The following is a 25962-nucleotide window of genomic DNA, read 5'->3' on the forward strand; positions in this document are numbered from 1 at the left end:
TACAGTCTGCTCCCATTTAGACTCCCATAATTTCCTTCTTTTGATGAAGAAAGCAAGGTTCGGAGAGGTTAGGTGGCAGCGGAGGGTGGGGACCCAGGGGAAAGCGAGGCAGCGAAGGAAGTGGGGAGCGCCGAGCATAGCGGCGAGCTCTGCGCTGTGCGCCGCAGGAGGAGTGGGTGGCGGACGCAGGCAAGTGGAGAGGGCGCGGTGGGGGGGGGGGGGGGGGGGAGGGAGAGGACGGGGATGGGCCGGCCTCAGCACGGGGAGGGGAGAAGGGAGGCGGGATCCGCCGGCACACGCCGCCCCTGGCAGGCGGCCTGAGCGCGCGCGAGGAGCCGCTGCCGCCGCCCCCGCCGCCGCTGCCGCCGCTCGGGGTCGCCTCGAGCCCACATTCCCGAGCGCTCGGCTCTCATGGCAGCCGCCTGGGCGCCCGGCTCCGCGGCCCGCTAGGGGCGGCTCCGCGCCCCAGCTTGGCCCCACGGCGGAGCCCGTCGGATCCGGCCTTGCTCTGCGCCCCGGGCTCGCCGCCTACCAGCCCGAGGTGAGGACCGCGAGGACAGGGGCGCGCAGGACGAGGGGCGCTCGGGGATTCCAGGCCCGGCGCCTCGGCAGAGCCGAGCGTGGCCGAGATGGGAAGGGGACGTGGGAGCAAGTCCTGGTTGGAGTCGGGGGTGGGACTGGACACAGCTCGCTGCCGGCAACCAGCTTCCGCGTCTTCCCCGTGCTCAAGGCCGCCCCTCGGCGCTGTCCGCATCCCCGCGCACTCCTCGGTTCTGCTGCGTTCCCCGCTCTGGCCTTTCGCGTGCCCTGACCTCGCTTCTCGCTGCCCATCTTTCACCTCTATCCCCCAGAGCCCGATCCTGGGTCCTGTCCCCAATCCTCTAGCCGGTCAACCCTTCCCCCCGCCACAACCCTCCTTCTGTCGGGACCTCGCTCTCTCCCTCTGCCTCCTATCACCTGAAACCGCAATCCGTGCAGCTATCTCCGCGTCGGACCGCCTGCCAGCTTGTACCGTCCCACAGGTGTCCGCACGTCCGGCCGTCCATCCGTCCGTCCCACGTGGGGCCGGCGCTGACCATGCTCAGCGGCTGCCGCTGCCTACATCTCATGTGCCTGTTGTGTATACTGGGGGCACCCGTTCAGCCTGTCCTAGGTGAGCGCACCCCGGGCTCGGGTCGCGGGCCTCTCCGGCCGTCCCTAGCTTGCACGTTGACCTCTGCCGGCCAGAGGTGGCACTGCAGCCGCTTCGACCCGCGGGGTTGGTGAGCCCCAGGTGGCCCCTTTGGAATGGGACGAGTCTGTCCTACCTTGCCTCAGAGTTGAGCCCTCCTAATTACTGGGACCCCGCATCCTCTCCCGAGTCCCGTATCTCAGGGAGCCTAATCCGAACCCCCGGCTCACCCCTCCCACATCAATTTCTTGCAGCCGATGACTGCAGCTCCCACTGTGACTTGGCCCACGGCTACTGTGCGCCTGACGGTTCCTGCAGGTACATTTCCTGAGCACGTGCTCCCCTTGCGCCCCATTTCCCAGCCCTTCACACCCACAACCAGGTCAAGTCCCAGGACAGTGTCTAGGGGTTTAAGACCCTACTGTTTACTCCCCATCCACCGATGGCACACAGGGGCCTTTTCCTTCTTCCAGCGCCTATCCCCACATTTTACACTTAAGTCTGACCCTGGAATTCTGAAACATTCCTCAAGATACCAGGAGAAAGACCTGAAGCCTGAGTTTGAAGATTGGGAGCCTCTAGGAAAGAGAAAGAGATAAAGGAAAAAATATAAAGAAAATTAGTTCAGCCTGGAAAAGAAAGGCTGCTAAGAGAGTTGCTGAGAAGAAGCACCTACTAAAGAGGATCTTTCTTGATGAATTTGAGTAATTGATTCACTGGGGTGGGGGTTGGGCAATTCTGTAGCAGTAGAGAAATGGGTCTGGACTGACCTAAGGAAATGAGCTGACAGGACAAGCTACTGGAGGGGCTGGGGGGGGGGGGGAGGGCTTTCCATCCTTGCAGGTTTTTGTTGTATTTTGTTTTGAAATAGGTCAGGCATTTGCCCTGGAATCAGGGTAGGAAGATAGTCCTGATGACCTTTCAAGTCACCCTTTTAAAAATGAGTTTCACCCATTTCTGAGCCTCAGATATGCCAGGACTGATATTGGGAGCACTTACAGACATCATCTTAGTTTCTTCCTCAACACATTCCTGCAAAGCATATCCCCAAGTTGCAGAGGAGGAAACCAGGGCTCACAAAGATTAGACAAAGTGCAGAACCAGGACTTGAATGCTGGTATCAGATGGTTTGATTTCCTATATGTGACCCTGCACAGCCCATACTTATCTGGGATGGGCCCGCTTTTCCTTAGGGGATGTCACATGTCCTCCTGTTTTCTAAAAGCTCTGGTCTTCCTCCATCTCCTCACATCCCTTACCAAGAGCCCTGACCCTACGCTTCTCCCCTTCAGGTGTGAGCCAGGCTGGGAGGGACTGCACTGTGAGCGCTGTGTGAGGATGCCCGGCTGCCAGCATGGTTCCTGCCACCAGCCCTGGCAGTGCATCTGTCACAGTGGCTGGGCAGGCAAGTTCTGTGACAAAGGTAGGGGAGAAGAGACAGCAGCTGTTGGTCTATAGACCCCCTGTGTCTTGGGAGAACGTCCATTCATATTCATTGTGTTCAGCTCAAATACGTGATACTTTATCATTTTAGACTTTATACCTATCTGCTGTCTGAATTGGCCCTTAACCTAACCCCACGAGGTAGGCAAGGCAGCTGCCAAAAATGGTCCTCATTTTACAGATGAGGAAATGGAGACCCACAGATGGGATGCAACTTGCCCAAGGTCACTCTGAGACAGACTGACATTGTCAGGGCTAGGAGCCTCCTGATTCTAAATTCAGTGCTGTTGTTTCCCCCCACCATACCATACCAGCCTGGGTGGGTTTGCAGTATGCGCTGCACCAACAGAGCCTTAGGTGGGGCCCGGGCGGGCCTGGGTGCCAGATGTAAGGGTCTATCCCAGAGCCCTTCCCCGTTTCCTCCACAGATGAGCACATCTGTACCACGCAGGACCCCTGCCGGAATGGAGGCCAGTGCGTATATGATGGGGGTGGCGAGTACCACTGTGTGTGCCCACCAGGCTTCTACGGGCAGGACTGTGAGCGCAAAACTGGACCCTGTGAGCAGGCAGGGTGAGTGCTGGCCTCATGGGGTGAGTTCGAGGTTAGATGAGAATCTGGTGAACAGAAGGACTGTTGAGAGGGTGATGGTGAAGTAATAGGGCTGAGGCTCAGAAATCCCACTTGGGGGCACCAGAGGATAAAACGCCAGTCTGCTTGTGTCCCTAGTTCAAGGTTCCTCAGCGTTTTTATACCATCTGAACCATTCCTTCAGCAACAAAAATCTATAGGAACTGGAGGTGTAACAGATGGATGTATGACTGCTGTGCCTGTTGGGAGGGTAAGGGTGGGGAGGTTGAGGACCTAGGACTCCCCTCATCCTCCCAGGAAAGCTGACATGCAGCCCTAAGAATGTTCCACACAGCAGCCTTACGCCTCATTGTGTGCGTGAAGCCTGTAGGGCTGGACCTGTCCTCATTTCTGTGTCAGGCCTTAGAGCCTGCTAGAAGTACATTTGCCTTGAGCCTTGACTTTGGGCCAACCCCTATGCTAACTGCTTGACACTGGATTCTTTCCTTTAATCCTCACAATTTGGAAGCTGGGTACTACTTTTATTCCCATTTTTAAAAGGAGGCATTGGAGGCTCAGAGTGTGGCTCAAGGAGACATTACTGGAAGGAGGGTGGGGAAGACAGTGTTCGGGTGCTGAACTGGGCTACCCCACAGGTGTGAGTCCGTATCAAAGCCTTCTCCCACCTCCACCCCAGGTCCCCATGCTGGAATGGCGGGCAGTGCCAGGATGACCAGGGCTTCGCCCTCAACTTCACATGCCGCTGCTTGGCAGGCTTTGTGGGTGCCCACTGTGAGGTGAATGTAGACGACTGTCTGATGCGACCCTGTGCTAACGGCGCCACCTGCCGGGATGGCATAAACCGCTTCTCCTGCCTCTGCCCCGAGGGCTTTGCTGGACGCTTCTGCACCATCAACCTAGATGACTGTGCCAGCCGGCCATGCCAGAGAGGAGCCCGCTGTCGGGACCGTGTCCATGACTTCGACTGTCTCTGTCCCAGCGGTTATGGCGGCAAGACTTGTGAGCTAGTCTTACCTGACCCAGACTCCGCCACCATAGCAGACGTCCCTCCGGCCCCCACCTCAGGTGCGGTGGTACCTGTCACGGGGCCTGTCCCCCACAGCGCAGGGGCTGGTCTGCTGCGCATCTCAGTGAAGGAGGTGGTGCGGAGGCAAGAGGCTGGGCTAGGTGAGTCTAGCCTGGTGGCCGTGGTGTTGTTTGGGGTCCTCACTGTTACCCTGGTCCTGTCCATGGTGTTCCTGTCCCTGAGGGCCTGGCGCCGGGGTGTCTGTCCCCCTGGACCCTGTTGCTACCCGGCACCACACTACACCCCAGCACGCCAAGACCAGGAGTGTCAGGTTAGCATGCTGCCGGCAGGGGTCCCCCTGCCGCCGGACCTGCCCCCTGAGCCTGGAAAGACCACAGCACTGTGATGGAGGGGGGGGCTCTCACGCCCCTCCTCCACCCCCTCTGCCCCTTGGACTGGGTGGTCTTTCCTTGCCACCCCTCCGCAGTCTCACACAAGAAATATTATTTTTTTAATACACAGAATGTCAGATAGGAATTTTATCCAATAAAACTATGAAATTGTACGTGCACTCCTTTGCCAGAAAAACCTGCCTGAAGTCACAGGTGTAAGAGGGCCAGAGCAGAGGCCTGGTTCTGGGGAAACCCCAAGGCTCTGCCTGAAGAGTGGTTCTCAAAGGGGAACCCACCCCACGCCACCTTTTCCCCTCTGGGGAAGTGCCGGAGAGGTAGAGCCAGGAAGGAGAATGTAAACAAACACCAGCCGAGGGGAGGCCCGAGGGGAGGCCTTGGAGGGAGAGCCCTGCTGAGGCCCTCAGGAGGAGGAGCAGGCTCCCTGCGGACTGCTCTGCAGCAGCTGCTGGAACAGAGAGTGAGGCTGGCTGCGCAGGGCGGCGGGGGAGTCCAGCTCCACAACCCTCCCCGCGTGCAGCACCAGCACCCGGTCAGAGTTCAGGATGGTGTTGAGCCTGTGTGAGAGCAGGTGATCAGTGGGGGGAACAGAGGGCAGCACCCTAAAGCCGAAAGCTGATCAGTGTTCCCTCCCCTCCTCCCCTGAACAGCACAGTTTTGCCCACAGGGTTTACCCCTGGCTCTGTGTGTGTGTGTGTGGGGGGGGAGTGGGGGGGGGGGAGGCTGCAGATTCCTTCAGACAGTGAGCGGTGAGAATGAGGAGCTGGGGTTCATGGGAATTTGGATTCTCTAGGGCCCAGACCCCCTGGGGTCCCTGACACCATAGCCCCTGATCGGGGTCCCACACTGGACGTCTGCATACCTGTGGGCAATGGTCAGCACTGTCTTGTTGGCAAAGCGTTTGCAGATGGTCTGCTGGAGCAGCTGGTCTGTTTTCTGGTCCACACTTGCTGTGGCCTCATCAATGCACAGGATCTGGAGCATGTGGAGGGGATGGGCAGGGAGACAGAGAAGAGGGTTAGTCTTGGCTCCTGCCCAAGCACCAGCCCCCACCTTTGGGCTGGGCACAGCCCAGCCTCCCACTCTAAAAGGAAAACCAACTTGGTCCCCAGAGACTTCTCCCTAACTCCCTTCCTCACCCCTCACATGCCCCTGCCTTCTTCCCGGTCCTCTCGAATGTCTCCTCCTCTCACCTTACCTTGGCATCTGTGAGGAGAGCCCTGGCCAGACATAGCAGCTGCCTCTGCCCCAGGGATAAGCTCCGGCCCCCATCGCCCAGCTCGCTGTCCAGACCGCCTGCAAGGCAGAGCATCTTCGCCCCGGTCCCCGCCTCTCCCGCGGCCTCCCTGCTTCCTGCTCTTCCAGCTGGTACTCACCTCTTCGCCCCCAGGTCCCCGCCTCTCCCGCCGCCTCCCTGCTTCCTGCTCTTCCAGCCAGTACTCACCTATGGCCTCGGTCACCTGGCTCAGGTGGCACTGCTCCAGAGCCTGCCACAGGGCTCTGTCCTCATACAGGCCCCGAGGGTCCAGGTTGTCCCGGACAGTCCCACTGAACAAGAAGGGCTCCTGGGGAATGACAGCCAGCTGCGATCTGGGGGACAAGGAGGGGACCGGACGTGGAGTCTAGGCTGGAGATGTGGTCACCTCTGCCCCCAGCATAGGTTTCAGCTACTGATCTACGTGCCTCAGGGAAGCCTGGGGGAAGCCCTGGCCCTAGCCCTCACTGGGCTCCCCGCGGGTCAGCCGGGCTCCCGGAGCTGTGCTGGTGCCAGGAGGAATACCGGAGGAGCCAAAGGTCTGAACTCTCCTTCAGAAGCTCACATCTCACTGAGCTACAGAACACAGAGAACTAGAGCAAGTGACCAGTGTGGCACCAACTCCAGCAGTCACTGGGACAGCAGGAGTGGCGAGGGATAGGCAGAGAGTTCGCGTGGCAGGGAGGGGACGCATCATGGTTGGAGGGCCTGGAATTGGGTCCTGAGGAGCCAGCTAGGGGCGCTATGACAAAGCCACCACACGTTAAAACAGAGACGGCAGGGCTAGGACCTGGGATCAGTAATGGGCTGTATCCACGTCATGGAACTCAAGAGAAAATGATACTAGGCTAACCTGGGCATGCAGGGGGAGATGTTTAGCCCTAGACGTGGCCTCTTACGGCCAGGGGCGACGGGCCTGGGTCTCGAGCCGGCCCGAGGGCTGGGGACGTGGGTGTCTCGGGCACAGCGCCGGGAGGCTCTGATTCAGGATGCAGTGACCGGGGATCTGAGTGCAGGGTGTACACTGGGAAGTACAAGAGAGACGAAGCTGGAAAGGTGGGCCTGGGTCAGATGAATGACCTTGAGACCATATCTATCACCCTGGACCTGAGCAGTGGGAGCTCGCTATCCTCGCCTGCTTGTCCCATCTGTCTCCTCGCCAGTCGGCCCTGAGTCTGTGTAACGCCTTCCTGGCTGGGCCTTCCTCTGAGGGCCCGTAGTCTGGCTCTCCGCTCTCCGCTCCCCCAGACCTGAGCTCGGCCAGCCCCAGCTGGCTGGTGTCCACGCCGTCCAGGAGCACCCTCCCCGAACTGGGCTCCAGCAGCCGGAAGAGCACCAACAACAGGGAAGACTTGCCGGAGCCCGTGCGGCCCACGATGCCCAGCTTCTCTCCAGGCTGCACGCGGAAGGTCACCCCATCCAGGGCGTTGGGCAGCCCCGGCCGGTACACCAGCACCACGTCCTGGAACTCCACGCTCCCCTGGGTCAGCCAGCCAGGGCCTCGCTGGTGGGGTTCGTGGGCAGGAGACGGGGGAGGCAGGGAGAAGATGGAGGGCTTGGTAAGTGCAAGGAGGGGGGGATAGTGAGAAACGAATGGCGTGAGAGGGAAGGAGGGGACATGAGGGCGAGTGAAGGAGAGAGGAGAACGGGCACGAAGGTGAGGGGCCCGGTGAAGAGAGGGGAGGTCACGCGGGCACATTCGAGGAGCTGAGAAAAGTGGCAAGGAGTGAAAGGAAAGGAACTTGAGGGTGACCGGGACCATTGGGAGGGTCCTCAGGGCCCCCGCACCCAGGCCCAGGCAGAGCTGCAGGCTCACCCGCCCCGGCGGGTCCTGGGGCTCCTGCGGCAGGTCACAGGAGTACTCCTCCAGCCGCTCGACGCTCACCAGCATGGCCTCCGTCTGCGTGAAGCTGCTCACCAGCCCCGAGAGCAGAATCGTCAGAGACAGGGCATAGGTCAGTGACAGGCCCACCAGTCCTGGCAGGAGAGGAACAGCGGCCACTAGGGGAGGCTTGGACCCTGGGGCACGTGTGGGGAGGAGCGAGGCAGGATGGGAGAATCTCAAGCTGTGGACTGCGGGCATTTACAGGAGGCCAGCAGAGAAGCAAGAAGATACCAGCACCAGACCAGGCCCACCAGAGGCCAGCAAGGCAGTGGAGTGGGTCTGGGGCGGCTGTGAGGGACGACCGGGGTGGGGGGGGGGGCTGGCGGGCTGCTGGGGGTGGGAGTGGGGAAGAGAAGGGGTAGGGAGCAGAAGACTGGTTCTGAGACCAGATCCACCATCACCTGGGCAAGTCACTTCTTGAGACTCAGTTTCCTCAACTCTACAACGGGGGACAGGAGAACTGTAACACACGCTCACAGGGAACCGGGGGGCAGGGGCGGGGAGGAATCGCATGCTGCCAAGGTGAGAGTGAGGGTCCGGGCGGTACCTGGGTCGGCGAGGCCCCGCTGGTGCTGCAGCAGCGCCACCCCCGCGACGGCGCTGACGACGGCGGCCCCCATGAGCTGCAGCCGGATGTCCAACCACTGCATCATGGCGCTGGAAGCAAACTGGCACCTCTGGTTGAGCTCCAGGAGTCTCTGGTTCTCCTCCTCAAACCTGGGGGAGACCGGGAGGGAGGCGGGGCCGCGCCACTGAGGCAAGGACGTGCCCAGACTCCCCCACAGGACACCTCCTTCTTGGAGCTGATCTACCTACTCACAGAACCCCGCCTCAGGTACGGAGAGGCCAGTGTGCTCTTCTGCAGGGGGTCTGCTCTGCCTCACCATCCCTTCTTCCTGCTTCTTTCCTCTACCCCTTAGTGCCTTTGCCCACCCTGCCCTTCCCAGGGGACCTGAAGCCCCCCCCTCCATGCCATTCTTCTTAAGGGACCCTCTGCCCCCCAGCCCAGCACCTCAGCCGCCTGGCTCTGGCTTGGGAAGGCAGACACCACACACCTGCCAGTGGCCCCGGTGGCCCGGAGCACAGGGAGGCCAGCCAGGGTGTCGGCCAGGTGGGTGTAGAGTGGTGACAGGGTGAGGCTGCCCAGACGCCGCAGCTCCCGCGAGGAGGCCCTGTACCGGCGCTGCACGCGGTAGTAGATAGCGCCCAGAGGCGGCAGCAGCAGCAGCAGCCAGGGCAGGCCAGAGCCCAGCACGGACAGGAGGCCCAGCAGGCCTGCCATGTTGGCCAGGAGGATGTTGAGGATGAAGGGCAAGCTGTCATCCGCACAGGCTACATCCGAGGAGAAGCGGTTTAGCACCCGGCCCGTAGGCGTGGAGTCGAAGAAGGTCACCGGTGCCTGGGGGAAAGGGTATGGCTGGGCAGGGGCACAGCCTGGCAGAACAGGGGTTGGGGGCAAGCCTGGGGGAGGTGGGGTGCGGAGAAAGGCCCAAGGAAGACAATAGGAAGAGACTCAAGTATCCCCAGAGTTTGGGATCAGAGAGGAGGAACAGGTGCGGACTGGAGGAAGATGATCCCAGGGTAGAAAAGATAGAGACTGTCTCTCTGGCCAGTGGTAAACCTAAGAGGCCAAGCCGGCCATTCCTGCCTCTGTGCTAGACGTGCCTACGCCCCTCTCCAGAATACAGGCACTTCGGGCCAGTGAGGGAAATTCAGCTGGATGTCAGGAGGAACATCATGATTGCCCGGAGCTAGACAGTGTGGTGAGGGCAGTGGTGCTCAGTACTGTCATGGTCAAGTGCTCAGGCTCTGGAGTTAGACGGCTAGTGGGATTCCAACGTGCTGCTTAGTAGGTGTACAACCCCGGGCAAGAGGCTCAAGCTCTTAAAGGCTCTTGTTCTTCGTGTCAAAAATGGGACTGCCACCCTGGCCGGTTGGCTCAGCGGTAGAGCGTCGGCCTAGCGTGCGGAGGACCCGGGTTCGATTCCCGGCCAGGGCACACAGGAGAAGCGCCCATTTGCTTCTCCACCCCTCCGCCGCACTTTCCTCTCTGTCTCTCTCTTCCCCTCCCGCAGCCGAGGCTCCATTGGAGCAAAGATGGCCCAGGCGCTGGGGATGGCTCTGTGGCCTCTGCCCCAGGCGCTAGAGTGGCTCTGGTCGCAATATGGCGACGCCCAGGATGGGCAGAGCATCGCCCCCTGGTGGGCAGAGCGTCGCCCCATGGTGGGCGTGCCGGGTGGATCCCGGTCGGGCGCATGCGGGAGTCTGTCTGACTGTCTCTCCCCGTTTCCAGCTTCAGAAAAATGGAAAAGAAAAAAAAAAAAAAATGGGACTGCCTTGGCCAGTTGGCTCAGGGGTAGAGCATTAGCCCATGTGGATGTCCTGGGTTCGATTCCCGGCCAGGGCACACAGGAGAAGCGCCCATCTGTTTCTCTACCCCTCCCCCTCTCCTCTCTCTCTCTCTCTCTTCCCCTCCTACAGCCAAGGCTCCATTGGAGCAAAGTTGGCCCAGGTGCTGAGGATGGCTCCATGGCCTCTGCCTCAGGTGCTAGAATCGGTCCGGTTGCAACAGAGCAATGGCCCAGACGGGCAGAGCATTGCTCCCTAGTGGGTTGCCTGGTGGATCCCAGTCGGGTGCATGTGGGAGTCTCTCTGCCTCCCTGCTTCTCACTTCAGACTTCAGGAAAAAGAAATGGGACTAATAATGGAACCACACCTTACAGGGCTATTAGCAGGATTAAAGGCCATATATGTATATGGCAGTCAGGTGCTCAGCGCAGTCTGCCTGGCGTGCAGCAAGTGCTCAGTGACTGCCAGGTATCTGATGGCTGTTGGAGGTACAGTCTCAAAGATAGCTGCCTTGCCCTTTCTCCACCTTCCCCGACCCCAACTCTTGGCCTTTCCTTGGGGACAGTCCTATCTTAAGGCAGGAGATTAGGCCCCGGGACTTTCTGAAGCTCCTCCTAATGCCAGTTTATAAGAAATGGATTCCTTCGCAGCCTGAGGACGTCCCTCCTTGGCTCCCAAGTGGGCAGCTGCTCCCTGACGGGCAATGGAAAGACCCACACAGTGCTGGGTTCACGGCCTGGCTCTTCAGGGAAATGGCCGTGCCCAGGTCACTTACACTCTCAGAGCCTCATCTGTAAAATGGGGATAAGAATACCTACCTCACAGGGTTATGAGGCCCAAATAAGATAATAGACAAGAAAGGGCTTTGTAACAACAACATTAATAATCATTGCCAACTGAGCACTTAGTACGCGCCAGGCACTAGCCTAAGCACTTTCCATATACTGATTAATTTAATCCTCATACTAAGTCTACGGGTAAGCAACAGACTAGAATAGATAGATATACGCATAGCAACCAGGCTGGATCTTAAAAACAGCCCGAAATTAAAATGGTAAGAAACGAAATTTCATTTATAAAAATACATGAATGCAAAACACAGGCATTTTGCAAAAAGACAAAATGATACATATTACACACACTCAGAATGGTTGCTTTTTAAGGAAAGGAGGGGAAATGGAGATAGACCATGCAGAACAAGGGACGGGTAAATACGGAAAACACACTAGGGACTTCAGGTGAGCTAAGGGGCAGTTAGCTCAGCCCTCTGCACTTGAAGCCCAAAGGGAAGTGACTCTGAGGACGATTATCTTCTTCCCAAGTCACAGAGGGGAGAGCTGTGGGGTGAGGTCACCGAGTTTGAAGCCAGGCAGCCTCCTTGCTCTAGGCCTTTCCAGGGCACACACTGTCGATTGCCATACTCATCTGTGAGGGGCTTTCTTCTCCTGGGGACTAGGAGCTAGGCTGAGGCCCTCTGTGAAGCCCCCGATGCCACCCCCACCCTCTCATACCCTTACCGTAAGGACCCGACCCAGCAGGCGGCGATGCAGGGTGGCGGCCGCGCGGAGGGTGCCCACTGCGAAGAGCACCGCCCGGAGAAGTGTGCAGAGGGAGTTGACCCCAGCAATGGCGGCATACACGGTGAGGTAGAAACGGACGTCTGAGGAGCCATTGGGGGCAGCTCCGGGCAGTAGGAACACTGAGGTACTGGGTGGTGGGGAGGAGGCTGTGGGTGACCAAAAGTAGGGCCACTCTCGGGGGTTCCTTCCCCTCCGCCCTTCCCCACGGCACTCGCCCCATTCTCAGGGACACCGCCCCTGGAACACCAGCGCCCCCACCTCTCAATCCCTGCCTGGCAGCCGCCCTGCCAGCACCAGGCCTGCTCCCGGCCTGGCCACTCACTAGAAGCTCTGGGGGGAGAAGAGAAGCAGCTGGGCGGACAGGGGCCCAGAGGAGTCCCGGCTGGTGGGAGTTGGCACCTCCTGGGAGCTATTCCTGGCCGCCTTCAGCTGCGAGACCCAGTAGGACAGCCACCAGTCAGCCGCGTTCCTCGTGGCTGCGTGGGGATGGGAAAGGGAAAGCTGCAAGAGAGACTCGCCTCTTCTCTTCTGATCCTCTGCCCCTGACTCTAGTTTCCAGCCGCCGTCACCCCGCTGGCCCTCCCCGTCCTGCCTCTGTCCACGTCCCCACTGGTGTGCACTTCGTTTCGGGGTCTATCATCCCACAGGCCTGGGGAGAGCTAGATCTCAAATTTGCAGAATGGGGCAGATCAGAGGATGGCTACAGAATACATCCGTCTGGTCCTCTGGAGCTAAAAATTGGGGGCAGGCCTATTGTCCCAGCTGCCTGTTGTCCGTGCCTGGTGAATCTCTGGGCTTTGTAAGGGTTAGTACAAGGTGAAGGGGACCTGGCAGATAGGGACGTGGGTGGGATAAGGGGCCCCAGGGTTTAGTCCTACCTTGCATGAGGAGCAGCGAGAAAAGGATGGCCAGGGCCAGGCCCGGGCCGATGGCCCTCCAGTACGCTCGGTACACGTGGAAGGCCACGGCGCCCTCCTTCTTGCTTTCGTCCTGCAGCAGGCGGCCAGACACGCTCTCCTCCACCTCCAGCCCCTCTGTTTTCTCTGGGTTCCATCCTGACTGGGCTGCAGCTGGGAGGATTAGGGAGGTCAGGGGGAACTCAGCTTGCAGGATGAGAGTTGAAAACCTCAGCGTTTCAGAAGGCCAAGCAAGCTCTATAGAAAACATGTCTCTACAGCGTCGTCATAAGAAGCAAGCTACTTCCCTCTCATCCTGGGGCCATACCTGAGTCAGACTCCTGTCCATTCTCAGCCCAGACTTTGGGGACGGCTTGTACCAATGGCAGGATCTCAGAGGGAGGCCCTGGAAGGCAGCAGGGGAGATCAGGAGGGGGCTGTTCGGGGAATATACTAAGCTTTTCTAAATATGTATGCCAGTCCACCCCCACCCCCCATTCTCTTTGGACCCACCCTGGCATGGCTCTTCCCTGGACCCCCGGACTCTTGGCAGGACCATCAAGTCCATTTCTCTGTGCCTGGAGTCCAACCAGCACAGAGAGAAAATGCCCGCCCCTGGAAGAGTCAGAGCACCCGTGAGCACGGCCAAGCTTTGTCCTCACGCCTCACAGAGCTCCTGACACTGTGCTGGGGCCTCGTCCCCTTCTGTTTCTCTCCCAGTGAACTTGCAAATGGTCATGCCCGTCTGGAAAATGCCGTTCTAAAGACTGTTCTAAAACTGCTTTCTCTTCTCCAAAGACATCAGACTGCTCTCAGAGATCCTGGGCCTCTAAGTTCCCAACGCACCCGGTCACAAAGTCCCAAGTCCCAAATCCGCTGGCATTAGGCCGGCGTGTTCCTTTCCCTCCTGCTCGGCACCCCTCACATCAGTTCTGTGTGGCAGGCCAGGGGTTCCCGTTACGCAGAAGGAGGGCTGGGCCCAGGCCATCACGGAGGGCTGGCAGAGGCTGTACTTGACAATCCATTTGCCCCTTCTCCCCCGGGTAGAAGGCTCCCTCTCTGGCCAGGCTCCTGCCCTGGCAGCCACTTACCAGCCTGGACCAAGCGCCCCGCCTCGAGCAGCAGCACCAGGTCAGCCTTCTCCAGGTACTCGGTGCGGTGCGTGCAGAGCAGCCGTGTGGTGTGGCTCAGCATTCCCAGGATGCACCTGTGCAGCAGGTGGTTGGCCACGTCTGCATCCACAGCAGCCAGAGGGTCATCGAGGAGATAGAGCTCCTTTTCCTAGAGAGCGGTGGGGGCACCATGGACACCAAGTCCCAGGTCCTCTGGCCAGAACCCAGACCTCTCCTAGGACCTCTCCTAAGGAGTCAGAGAAGATGGTTCAAAGGAACTCTGAGTGCAGTACTACAGCAGTAGAGGAGGAGGTGAGACTTAAGGTAGACTTCCCTCCAGTCAAACAAGGCAAGTGCCCCAGAGCCAGTGCTCAGTCTTGTTGGGTCCCAGTGCCTCAAGTCACGTAATAGTTTTTAAAGGTCCTTTAGTTCTACCTTGAACCTGAAAAAGGGGGTTGGGATGGCCAAGGGACCAACAACTCAGGAACATGGAGGGGAGGGGAAAATCAGGTGCTGATGACCATATCCCCTTCCCATGCTCTCCAGCTAAGCCCCAAGGCTCTGGACTCCCCCACTTTAACTTACCTGGTAGACAGCACGAGCAAGGGCAATCCGGGCCCGCTGTCCCCCACTGAGGGTCACACCCTTCTCCCCCACCTCTGTCTGGTCTCCAGCAGGAAGGATCTGAGGGGACAGGCCCATCACTGGTGGTCAGTGAGCTCCCCAATACTTCCTACCCCGTTTCCTATCCCCTTGCATAGAAGTGAGTCAGGGAGCTTGAAAACACTGGTTTGGAATCTCAGGGGCATAAGCCATAATCCCAATAACAACTGGCGTTTATTGAACATTTACTATGTGCTTAGCACTTTACAGGCATCATCCCCTCTAATCCCCAGGGCAACTTTATGTTTTTGTTTTGTTTTTGTATTTTTGTATTTTTCTGAAGTTGGAAATGGGGAGAGACAGTCAGACAGACTCCCGCATTCGCCCGACCGGGATCCACCCGGCATGCCCACCAGGGGCGAAGCTCTGCCCACCAGGGGGCGATGCTCTGCCCCTCCGGGGCGTCGCTCTGCCGCGACCAGAGCCACTCTAGCACCTGGGGCAGAGGCCAAGGAGCCATCCCCAGCGCCTGGGCCATCTTTGCTCCAATGGAGCCTCGGCTGTGGGAGGGGAAGAGAGAGACAGAGAGGAAGGAGAGGGGGAGGGGTGGAGAAGCAGGTGGGCACTTCTCCTATGTGCCCTGGCCGGGAATCGAACCTGGGTCCCCCGCACGCCAGGCCGACGCTGTACCGCTGAGCCAACCGGCCAGGGCCCCAGGGCAACTTTATGAAGATGGCATTATGTTCTTTTTACAGATGAGACCAGAGAGTCACCACCTTGCCCAAAGCTGGTCCACAGCTAGTAAGGGGCAAGACATGAACACAGATTCTTAACCACTCCATCACACTGCCCTGCCTTTTGAACAGGCAAGGATGATGATGGGCAAATTCAATGTGAAAGCTTGCACAGGCTTTTCAAAGTAAGAAATAACTTGAGCCCTCCTGTGGTCTCAGGAGCGACCTCCTTCACTAGGGGGTTCCTATACTAGAAGAAGCGCCTGTGCTCCACCAGATGGTGGTAAGTCCCCAGAGGAAAAAGCTTTGCTATTCATCTGTTTTTTTCAGTGCCTAGAACAGTTCCTGGTGGACATTTGGGAAATGCTTGATATAGAAACAAATAATAAATGGACACAGGATGCCCTATGGTCAAAGTCAAAGGTCCTCTTTCAGTGAAGTACCACATTTAGCTGGACAGGGTCATGGTGATGACGTTCCTGCAGGGATACTGGGGTTAGGTGGGGAAGTCACGGGAGGTACGTGGAGTCCCATCCTCCCTCAACTTAGTACTTTGGATGTGGAGGACCTCAAAGGTTCTCCAGGCTTCCCTAGGGTAACCTCGATGCTCCTCAGTCTTCCCAACGGGAGGTAAGGGAGGGCCTCTTGAGTAAGAACCAGACCTACGTGGAGCTAAGCCTCATCTGGAACACTTCCCCGGCCCCGAAGACTTCTGGTCCCCCAGCTGCTGTGTGGAACACTGTAATCACCACCCCTCTGGGTTCTATGCAGAACAAGGGACTGAGCAGCGGACACCCGGGGAGGACCAAAGCCCGATGGCCAGTCCTAGCTACATGATGACTTGAAATGTCAGGGACAGGAAGCAGGTGGCCAAGAGGTTTCAGGGCCAGGCACTCACACTGAGGTCATCATTGAGGGCGCAGGCCTCTAGCACTTCCTTGTACAGCTGGGCGTCAAATGTCTTCCCAAAGAGAATGTTGTCTCGGATGGTGGCAAACTGGATCCAGGGTTCCTGGGTGGCCAGGCCAAAGCCTTTGGACAGCCCACACACTGCCACGCGTCCACGCAGCCTGCAGAGAGCCGGGCCAGCTGCGTGGGGGCTGGCTCCAGACTGAGTCTCTCCACGCCCAGCCCCTGCCGCCAAGACGCCTTTCCAAACTGCTATCTCCTACACAGGGGCCCCCTTCACGCCACCTGGCTCTCTGGATTGGCAGCCATGGAGGTGGGGCGGTCCTAAATGACGCTGGAGGCTCATTCTGGACAGGGAAGGGAAGAAACTGTTCCTTGACCGATGCCACACAGCTGTCTACACATGCTCAGAAGCTTGGAAGAGGGTGTGGTCACTACCCTGGACTTACACACTTCACCATAAAAGAAGAAAACCTTCCCTCACACCTCAGCTCTTCTCTGGGTCCCTTCCCTGCACAACCACATTGTCTCAAAGAGCAGCTGATGTTGGATGTGTCCATGTATTCCATCACTCACTATTGTAGCATTTATAACATTCTGGTGTGATGATTATGATAACTCACTTTCTTGACTGTCTGCCCCTTTCCAGACTGAAAACTCTTCCAAGAAAGGGACCATGTCCTCTTCATCTTGGCATCTCTGGCCCCTAAGAAAGGTGTCCACCACATAGCAGGAGCTAGGTAAGTGTTTGCTGAAGGGCAGAGCTAAGGATAGGGATGCTGGGGGTTGCTTACCTGTGGAGCTCCCCAGCAACAGCGGCCAGCAGCGAGCTCTTCCCGCAGCCCACTTTCCCCACGATGCCCACCAGGGCTCCCTGCAAAAAATCCACCCAAGTAAGTGTCAGGTCTCCCTTCTGAGGCCCTGGGCTGCCAATCATCCCAGGGAGGCTTCTTCCTAGGCCCTAGTTAGTCTGTAGGGAAAGAATTCGCCATGAGGAAAACTGCCCATGAACCTCCCAGGCAAGCTCTGAGGTGGGCATCCCAGACGGCAGAGAAGGGAGGGAAGGACTCCAGGCTTCTGGAGCCTGGCTGCTGGCTGGCTACGTCTGCCTGTGGCTAGATAGACATCTGCTATCTCAGGGCAAAAAGCAGTGTTTTCCATCAACAGTCCAAATGCTATAGAAATGTTCCCCTGAAAACTATGTACTCTTTTATATATATATATATATATTTTTTTAAGATTTTATTTATTCACTTCAGAGAAGGGGGGAGGGGGGAGAGGAACAAGAAGCATCAACTCCCATATGTGCCATGACTGGGCAAGCCCAGGGTTTCGAACCGGCGACCTCAGCGTTCCAGGTCAACGCTTTATCCACTGCGCCACCACAAGTCAGGCCTAAAACTATGTACTCTTATTGATCAATGTCACCCCCTTAAATTTAATTTCTAAAAAAAGAAAGAAATAGCAGTGTTTTCAGAAGTGCTCATTTCTGTGATTTGCTGTTTAAAATATTCTGCATTCCCTTTATTTCTCAGTTGGAACACATTCATGGAGCTATCTCCCTGTACAAAAAGAAAAAAGAAATATCCTTTTCTAGAAACAAGTAGAACTCCCAGGAGCTCTATCTGTGATGTCCCCACCCAGCCAGCCCAGGCTGACCTACCTACGAGCGGGCACAAGGCCAACCTGAGACCCTCCCCTGAGAGGGCGCCCTCTTCTGGCTGCCGCAGGGAGTGGGAGGGCTCTCTGCAGTCACATACTCTGCTCAGTGGACAGTGGGTCCGGAGGGAGAGAAAAAACAAGGCAAGTACAGGGAGAAAAGCAACCAGAAGGAAAGAGCTCTCTGCAAGTCGAGGCCTGGCTCTGGGCTACTAGTGAGAGCAGGCTGCGTGCGTGCTTGTGCATCCGCAATTCATCTCTGTATCCTTCTTCTACATTCTTGTTTGCTTAAGCTAGCTCCAGTGGGTTTCTATGACTTAGGGCCAAAAAAGCCCAACTGACACATTAGTAAAATTCCTTTGAAAGAATCCCAGCCTTATCTTGCCTGAACTAAGAGGAAAAACAAAACATACAGCCCAAGCCAGAAATGTGAGCCAAATGTGGTGGAAACGGCTCAGGCGCCGCAGAGCACTGGGTTGAGATGCGGGGCAAAGGGTCAGACGGGGATCAGGGGAGAGCAGAAACTCAGGACTGGGGTGAACTGCCAGGGCTGGGTGAACAGGCGTCACTGTTCTGCCAGGAATGTCCCTTCGAGTACAGTACTTCTTTGAGAATTATGCCAGTGGTGTGAACCACAAGGTATGATTCCTTTCACCGGGCTAAAGAGAGGGTTATTTATCCCATTTGCAAAATCCTTTTCAGAAGAGGCTGCTGGGCCTCTTCTGGGTTCACAGCCTGGGGAGGATGCCGGGTAAGCTCTGGGGTCTGCCTGCTCTGAACTGGGAAGCCTCTAGGGGACACGGAGGGTCCAGGAGACGACACACTCGCTGGTCTGGACTAGGTGGGCGCGAGCTGTCTGAAGACCATGGAGAGAGGGGACGACTGTAAAAGCTGTGTATGGAGGAATGACATCCAGAGATGAGGTGGCAGTTGTTCCTCGACTAGAGCCTGCTCACCCAAACCCCTCTTATCCTTCCCTCAGCAATTAGAGCTACAGGCCATCCAGCTACGATTGGCTCCATCCTTTTGTGTATGTCACTGAGTCCCCATCTTCCTTACTAGTCTGGGGGCTCTCCTAAGTGTTTGACCAACGCACCTTCTTCACTTCAAGGTGACTGATGAAGATCTCCTGGCTGGTTCCAACTGGGTCCCAAGAGAACAGGGCTTCATGCAGCTCCAAAACTGCAGATGGCTCTGTGGGGGGATCTGAACAGGGAAGAAGCCACTCAGTTTGGCCTTCGAATCCACCAGCTACCTGCTCGGGAGGGGCATGTCATTAGCTTGCCTGTTCCACATCTACTGGGCCAGGGCTAATTCAGCCTCAGTCTTCTTTCTTTCTTTCTCTTTCTTTCTTTCTTTCTTTCTTTCTTTCTTTCTTTCTTTCTTTCTTTCTAAGATTTTATTTATTCATTAGAGAGAGAGAGAGAGAGAAGGGGGAGGAGCAGAAAGCATCAACTCCCATATGTGCCTTGACCAGGCAAGCTCAGGGTTTTGAACTGGCAACCTCAGCGTTTCCAGGTTAACGCTTTATCCACTGCGCCACCTCAGTCTTAACCTTCAGGACTCTTCCCGAGGAAATGGCCACCTGCTCTACCTGGATTCTGGCTCCTCTTGGTAGCATTTATGTACAGTGTCCAGGAGGCTACCATTGCCTCTACCTTCTAGCTTCCCATTACCTTGGCTGTAGTAGGCCTTGGGGTTGTGGTTAGGAAAGTCGAGGAAACGCTGGATCCGGTCCAAAGACACTTTGGCCTCCAGGAGGCCATTGATCACCCAAGGGAAGTTGTTGAGAGGAAAAATGAGCATGCGTACCAGTGCCAGGGCCGTGAATACCTAAGTGGGTTGGGGGCAGGGGGAGAGACGGGGAGGTTGAAACATCTGAAGGCCCCTGTGGGCAGGTCTGTGGAGGGAAGAACGGGGCCGCAGCAGAGCTGAGGGGTTGGTTGGACAACTGGTGGCCACTCCAAGCATCCTAGAAATCCCAGCTGTTCCTCCAGGGATCCAGGTTGTGCCTTAAGCACACAGGCCTAGCCCATTCGCAGGCCTTCTCGGGATTTCTAGTAGTAACCCTCTGGCCCTGGGCATAAGCAGCACTGGATCATGGGTTTTCTCCAAGGTCATCAGAATGAGAATAAGGGGACCTAACACGGAGCTTGGGCCTGACCGGAAGTTGGAATGAAAGGAAGAGGTGAAAAAGGAATTCCTTCACAGAAGGAGGGTTGCATATCCGAGGTCCCAGAAAAAGGTCCCTTCAGAGAATTTACCCTTGATTGGGAAAGGAAAGCCGCCAGGACCCTCCCCCCTCATTCCCAGCCAGCACCACTGGCCTGAGCCCACCTCCCCACTCCACTGCAGTTCATTTTTGTGTTTTTTTAATTGATTTTAGAAAGAGAGGAAGGGGGACAGAGAGACAGAAACATCGGTCTGTTTCTGTATGTGCCCTGACCGGGAATCGAACCCACACCCCTTGTGTATCAGGACAATGCTCTAACCAACCGAGTATGGCCAGAGCTTTACTGCAGTCTTCTTGCTGCTGCCTCCCTCTCATGCTTCCCTACAGCCATCCTCCCGCCCCCTCTCTCAGTCCTTACCTTGGTGGCAGTGAGCTGGTGCCCCATGAGGACATAGGTGATGAAGATGACGATGGAGATGACAATCGGCAGGGCAGCCCACAGGTACACACAGGCTGCGTCCAGGTATTTAATGACCCGGAGTCGCCCTAGCTCTTGAGCCCGGCAGGCCTCTACTCGGGCCCCCAGCGCCTGCTCCCACCTGAAGAACTTGATGACCCGAATGCCACTCAGCAGCTCTGTCATGAGCTAAGGACGGGGACAAGAAGGCAGTGTCAAGTGGGGACACTGCTCATGTGTCCTCTCTGCTTAGTCCTCCCCAGGCTCCTGGTGGAGGATGCCAGATCCTCTGTGCGTCCTGGCGCTGGTTTTCTCCCTCCCCTTGGCTCTTTCTGTAAGTCCTGCCCTCAACCCCCCTTCAGCCCTGGTTGCTTCCCCTCCCGGTCTTTTACTTCTTCTCTATATGCTCCAGCTGGGGACAGGTCAGAGTTGGAGCCCCCTGCCACCCTAAGAGATGAAGTGGTGGAAAGTGCAGAGGGTTACTATACTGGGGTAAAAGCATTTGTTCCATTAGATGAAGGCTACTTCCCAAAGCCGGAAGATAGGGGCATTGGGGACTGGTCAGCAGCCTGGCCCATGCGCTGGGTGATATGGGAATGATTCCCTAGGAGAATACAGGTGTAGGAAGCCACATCCCCGCCCAGGGTCAGACAAGAGGCTCAGGCAACACAGGCAAGGGCCAGAGGAACTCGGGATCCTAACGTTTGTACAACCTCAGCCTGCAAGCCAGGCAGGCCCTGGGAGCCTTCCAAGATGGCCCTGGAGACCGTCTGTCATAGGTAGAAGAGGCCTCGTGCTATCACCAGCTATCAGGGACAGCACCATCCCTATTAGCACTCTGAGCTAGTCCAGTGATACTGACAGCTCTGCTGGAGGTACCCCCAGGGCGGCCATCCCCTCTGTAAAGGTAGCCACACTCACTGCAGAACCCAGAACTGACTCAGCCAGATGCTCAACACCGAAGGATGGCCCAGGTGGGAGAGTGACCTACTCCCTTTCCTGCTGCCCACCTCCAAGAGGCAGCTGGGGCCCCCTGGCCTAGGCTTCTCCACATGCAGCTGCAGGGCGGTTTGTGCCCTAGATGAGGTAGGAGTTGGGTTCGGTCTCTATCATTAAAAACTCAGCTGGTCTCAGACAGATTACTTCCTACCTCCTAGAGTTGCTGCTTAGGGCTGCATGAACGAATATTGTATTACCAATGAGCCACATTTATTTAGGGCTTACTTTGTGACTGGCCCCACACCAAGCACTACCTCCTAGGATCCACACAACAATCCTATGAGGCAAACTATTATCCTCATTTTACAGTTGAGGAAATGGAAGTCTGAAGAGGTTAAATGACTTGTCTGGGGTGGTTAAACCAGTAAGTAGTCAAGTTAGGATGTGAACCCACATCTTTCTCCAGCCTGAGCTTCTAACTTCTAGATCACAGCTGCTCCCTCAGGCACTGTGCATGGGAGAACCTAGGGGCCAGGATGCTGGGCGGGGCTCTCTGGATCGCTGGGGGATCTCAAGCAGCCCCTTACCTTAACCCGCACGTCCTTGTGCTGTAGCATCTCCTGGTTGCTGGCCATGATGCGGGTGGCAATCACTTTGTTAACAGGTACCAGCAGCAGGGCCAAGATCAGACCACCCACGAAGGCCACACCCACCTGGTGGTGCAGCAAGTAGAGGGTGACCGCCAGCTGCAGGGGCAGGCCCCAGGCTTCATGGAAGCTCCCGGCAAAGTTAAGCAACCGCTCAGAGTCAGTGCCTAGCAGATTCAAGGCCTCCCCAGCAGGAGGGCGTCTGGGACCCAGATGTAAAACCTTTCGGTACAGGATGTTGAGCACGGCCCCCCGTGCCTGAAGGGTCACCTTCCGTATCTCATACCCATACTGATTCTGCAGCACAGCGCCCAGCACAGCCCCACCAGCTAGCCCCAAGGCATAGAGCAGGCCATTGCTCAGTGGCTCCTGCCCCTCCTCAAGGAAGCCCACCAGTAGGGACAGCAGCAGAGGCCCTGAGAATCCTAGCATGGTCCCCACCAGCTTCAACAGTCCAAGTGCCAAGTAGCGCCGCCCAAAGGCCCCATACAGGGCCCTCCACAGCTGGGCCCCCTCCTGCCAGTGTGCCTGGAAGACACGGGCCAGGTAGGCTGGGTGCAGCTTGTGGGGAAGGCGGCAAATGTCCTGGGGCTGCCGGAGCTCTCCACGGGCCCCACGGGCCAGCAGGGGTGTCAGCCAGGCATAGGAGAAACGTGACAGCCAGCTCTCCCCATCTTCAGCTATCTCAGGTTCCTGTCTCTCAGGCAGGAGGGGCTCCCGTGCCCAGGGTTCCCGCCGCCCCCCAGGGACTGCCCAGCCCAGGCCGTAGGCGAAGAGTGCCGCCAGCTGCAGGATGAGAAGACACAAGCGGGAGAGAGGCCCTGGGAGAAGTGGGGGCAGAAGTGTGCCTCGCTGGCAGTGCCAGAGCAGCGTCAGCACTAGGGCTGGGGCTGGCAGGAAGGCAGCCAGAGCCAAGGCCAAGGGCCCCTGGGAGTGGCCGTGAGGGGAACGAGCCAACACCCACAAAGCGAGACTGTGGCTGGTCCAGGCCACAGCTGCCACGCCCCCTGCCAGCACCTCTAGCCCTGTGGGCCCTGGGCCTGCCCCTGGTTGCAAAGCAACTGGAAGGAGGTCTAACAGTGGAAAGATGGAGAGCAGCAAGGAGGCTGTGAGTCGCAGGCGCCAGCCGGGACTGCAGGGTAGGTTGTAATCTGGACTCCTGGGGACAAGGGGGAAAACAGAAAAGGATGCTCATCATGGCTGACTCGGGGCCAGACATACCTCCAATAACTCAACTACCCGGAAGGAATTAATGCTCTTTCCTGCCCTGCACACCTATTCCTACCCCACTGTACCCTGAACCTAGGGGCTTTCCTCCTAGGAAGTCTTACAGGACTAACCAAATCCATTTTCTAATCTACCCACACCATTTCTGACCATTCTTGCACCATTGAAATGAACAGTTTTGAGTTAAGGTTTTATACGAATTAGAAAAAGAATTCCGTTTTCATACTGATAACCACTTCAGGATAAGTATTCATGTCCACAGATATATCTACCTAAAGTAAGACTTAAATTCACCTAAAGCACTCTTAGATAAATAAAAACTTGACCGACATACACCTTTTACACTCTTATAGCCTAAAAGGTTATAAAGCCTAAGAATATTCTCCTCTTAGTCTGTCCGGTGGTTGTAGGAGGTGGTGTGGATCATTCCTGTGACTCCTGTAGCAGAAGAAAAACCTCTTTCCAGTTTTGTCTATTATCTTCCTAGCATGCAAAACATGTTTTTAATAAACAAAAGGGTGATCTGTCTGCATTAAAAATCAAGCATAGGAAAATATGCCTGCAGCAGTGAATGTTAGAATGACTTGAAAGTTCACAAAGAGGGCTGAACCTGTTATTACTTTTGTTAGCAAGGGTTGGTTACTGAAAAAAGTTTAATTGTAGATTAAAATGCTTCAGGTTTCTCTTAAAAAGGCAGCTGATCAGTTATATGGAGGGGTTTATATTAGAATAAAAGTCATTCTTTATTAATTCTATTTCTTAAGATATGGAGATGGAAGAAAGGGCCTTCGGAGCTGGTACTCTGGCCCCAAGTTGGCCATCAACCAGTCTCATGACCTTGGGCAAGCCTCTTTCTCTCTATGCATCCATTTTCCTTATCAGTACAATGAGCAGTGAAGACGCCGGACCCAAAGCCCTCTGAAGTCCTTTCCTGTTTGAGATTCTGGATCTCTCTAACCCTTTTCAACAATGCACAGAAGTCTCATGAGTGAAGTGAGATGAACACAATTTCTCTTGATTACATTATACTCTTTCTTGCCTTTTTGTTACACTGTGAGTTCCCACAGGACTGTATCGGTTGTTAACAGATACTCCTCTGAGCATGCTGTGGATGTCTATGCTAACTCACCTTACTGTTTCTTTTGTCTCGTTCTGTGTAAGAGATAAAATAGGGGCCCTGGCCGGTTGGCTCAGCGGTAGAGCGTCGGCCTAGCGTGCAGAGGACCCGGGTTCGATTCCCGGCCAGGGCACATAGGAGAAGCGCCCATTTGCTTCTCCACCCCTCCGCCGCGCCTTCCTCTCTGTCTCTCTCTTCCCCTCCCGCAGCCGAGGCTCCATTGGAGCAAAGATGGCCCGGGCGCTGGGGATGGCTCTGTGGCCTCTGCCTCAGGCGCTAGAGTGGCTCTGGTCGCAATATGGCGACGCCCAGGATGGGCAGAGCATCGCCCCCTGGTGGGCAGAGCGTCGCCCCATGGTGGGCGTGCCGGGTGGATCCCGGTCGGGCGCATGCGGGAGTCTGTCTGACTGTCTCTCCCTGTTTCCAGCTTCAGAAAAATGAAAAAAAAAAAAAAGATAAAATAGGATTCCTCCCAGCCCAAAGCTTCTCCTACCCAAGGGAGGGATTCATCAGTCCTCTAATTCATCTTGGATAGGGACACATGCCATCAAGCTAAGGACCCCAAGGCAGAGACTACACTTCCCTCCTGCCTTGTCAGTAGCCAGAGTGAGACTAACTTGGCCATATCTAGCCATACAGCAACCAAGTACGAAACCAAGGCGAGTTTAGCACTTGCATCTTAGAGCCCCAAATCCAGGTAGGGTTAAGGTTTGGATTTTGCTCTTCTACCTACTGCTTCCTCCCCAGGTGGGTCCACGTGCTTTTCTTAGCCTGGGAACACTACGGTTTCATACATGGGAGTGATGAGAAACTGGTCCTACAATTTCAATACAAGTTATCTTGTTTGACTAAAATCGTTATTCACCCAATTTTGCCTCTAATCCATGACATTTGTGTTTGAATGCCTGAAAATCTACAAAAGTGATGATTTCTACCCTGCACGGAGTCTTTAAAAATGTGCCAGACATGGCACTATTAGACATACTTAAATGCATTATCTGATTTAAAACTTCCAACAATGTTAAGAGGCCAGCACAGATAAGTAACTTGCTCCAAAACAGCCACACTGCTGCAAAGTGATGACTCCCATGTTTTATTACACTTTTGCCCTACTCCAGAGACCTCACTGTTCTGGTTATACTGCTGCGCAGTTGTGGGTTTGGGGAGAGGTCTGCAGGCACGTACGCACAGATGTGTGTGCACCCCATCTCTACCCACCTAGGGGTTCCCCAATAGCAGGCACTGAGCACGGCGAGGAGCGCGTGGGGCAGGGCGCTTAGCACCAGCTGGGTGAAGCAGTGGCCCGTAGTGTCCCCCTCCCACAACGGAAGCGGCTGCGACGCGCTGGTGCCACACAGCTGGGTCAGGAGCTGCTCCATGGAGGCTTCACCTGCGGGGAAAGCCACGGGTGGAGAGAGAGAAGGCTCCTCCCAGGGAGCGGGGAATCGGCGTCCCCAAGGGCGAGGGCCAGGCAGGGACCCGCACCCGGGATCAGGGGCAGTAGGGCAGCTGGGACGCTGACAGCCGGCTCGGACAGCGTGTCCCAGCCGGCTTCCGATCTCCAGCTCCGCCCTCGAACCGGAACCTCCCCTTGCATCCTCCCTGAAGTCAGACCCATTCTCGGGTTACCTCAAGGGTGCAGAGAGGTAGGTGGTTTGGCTGCCTAGAGCTGGCGGACTCCTGCCCTGGTCATCTACAGGCGCGACCTCGGAGATCCGGAACCTGTAACCTGAAGAACTGCTCTTCACCGGATCCCGAGGTTCCGAGCGCTGGTGGAGGGGAAAGAGCGCCCTTGCTGG

General features: G+C 56.6%; 2 protein-coding genes across 5 annotated transcripts; one reads left to right on the forward strand and one right to left on the reverse strand.

Moving 5' to 3' along the window:
- Positions 1-293: 293 nt before the first annotated feature.
- DLK2 (delta like non-canonical Notch ligand 2) lies at positions 294-4782 on the forward strand. Of its 2 annotated transcripts, none has more exons than XM_066359357.1 (6): positions 294-541; positions 1023-1153; positions 1426-1489; positions 2464-2594; positions 3043-3187; positions 3882-4782. In XM_066359357.1, the coding sequence occupies exons 2-6, from the start codon at positions 1078-1080 to the stop codon at positions 4615-4617; spliced, it is 1152 nt and encodes a 383-aa protein (XP_066215454.1). In that variant the 5' UTR covers positions 294-541; positions 1023-1077; the 3' UTR covers positions 4618-4782. The 2 variants fall into 2 exon arrangements, with proteins under 2 accessions (XP_066215454.1, XP_066215452.1); XM_066359355.1 differs by having other exon boundaries at positions 413-541; positions 2464-2576.
- A 144-nt stretch (positions 4783-4926) lies between these two features.
- On the reverse strand, positions 4927-25962 carry ABCC10 (ATP binding cassette subfamily C member 10). Of its 3 annotated transcripts, XM_066359352.1 has the most exons (22): positions 25793-25961; positions 25382-25553; positions 21760-22978; positions 20195-20422; positions 19280-19436; positions 18700-18809; positions 16739-16818; positions 15934-16105; positions 14284-14382; positions 13678-13867; positions 12915-12992; positions 12569-12760; positions 12013-12166; positions 11628-11817; positions 8817-9160; positions 8309-8478; positions 7693-7853; positions 7127-7380; positions 6066-6211; positions 5820-5917; positions 5484-5596; positions 4927-5178 (listed from the first exon to the last, which is right to left on the reverse strand). In XM_066359352.1, the coding sequence occupies exons 2-22, from the start codon at positions 25540-25542 to the stop codon at positions 5025-5027; spliced, it is 4470 nt and encodes a 1489-aa protein (XP_066215449.1). In that variant the 5' UTR covers positions 25543-25553; positions 25793-25961; the 3' UTR covers positions 4927-5024. The 3 variants fall into 3 exon arrangements, with proteins under 3 accessions (XP_066215449.1, XP_066215450.1, XP_066215451.1); XM_066359353.1 differs by having other exon boundaries at positions 25382-25961; XM_066359354.1 differs by lacking the exons at positions 4927-5178; positions 5484-5596; positions 5820-5917 and adding an exon at positions 6730-6900 and having other exon boundaries at positions 6149-6211; positions 7233-7380; positions 25793-25962.

Source organism: Saccopteryx leptura, chromosome 1 (assembly GCF_036850995.1).
Source record: "Saccopteryx leptura isolate mSacLep1 chromosome 1, mSacLep1_pri_phased_curated, whole genome shotgun sequence".
Taxonomy (NCBI): domain Eukaryota; kingdom Metazoa; phylum Chordata; class Mammalia; order Chiroptera; family Emballonuridae; genus Saccopteryx; species Saccopteryx leptura.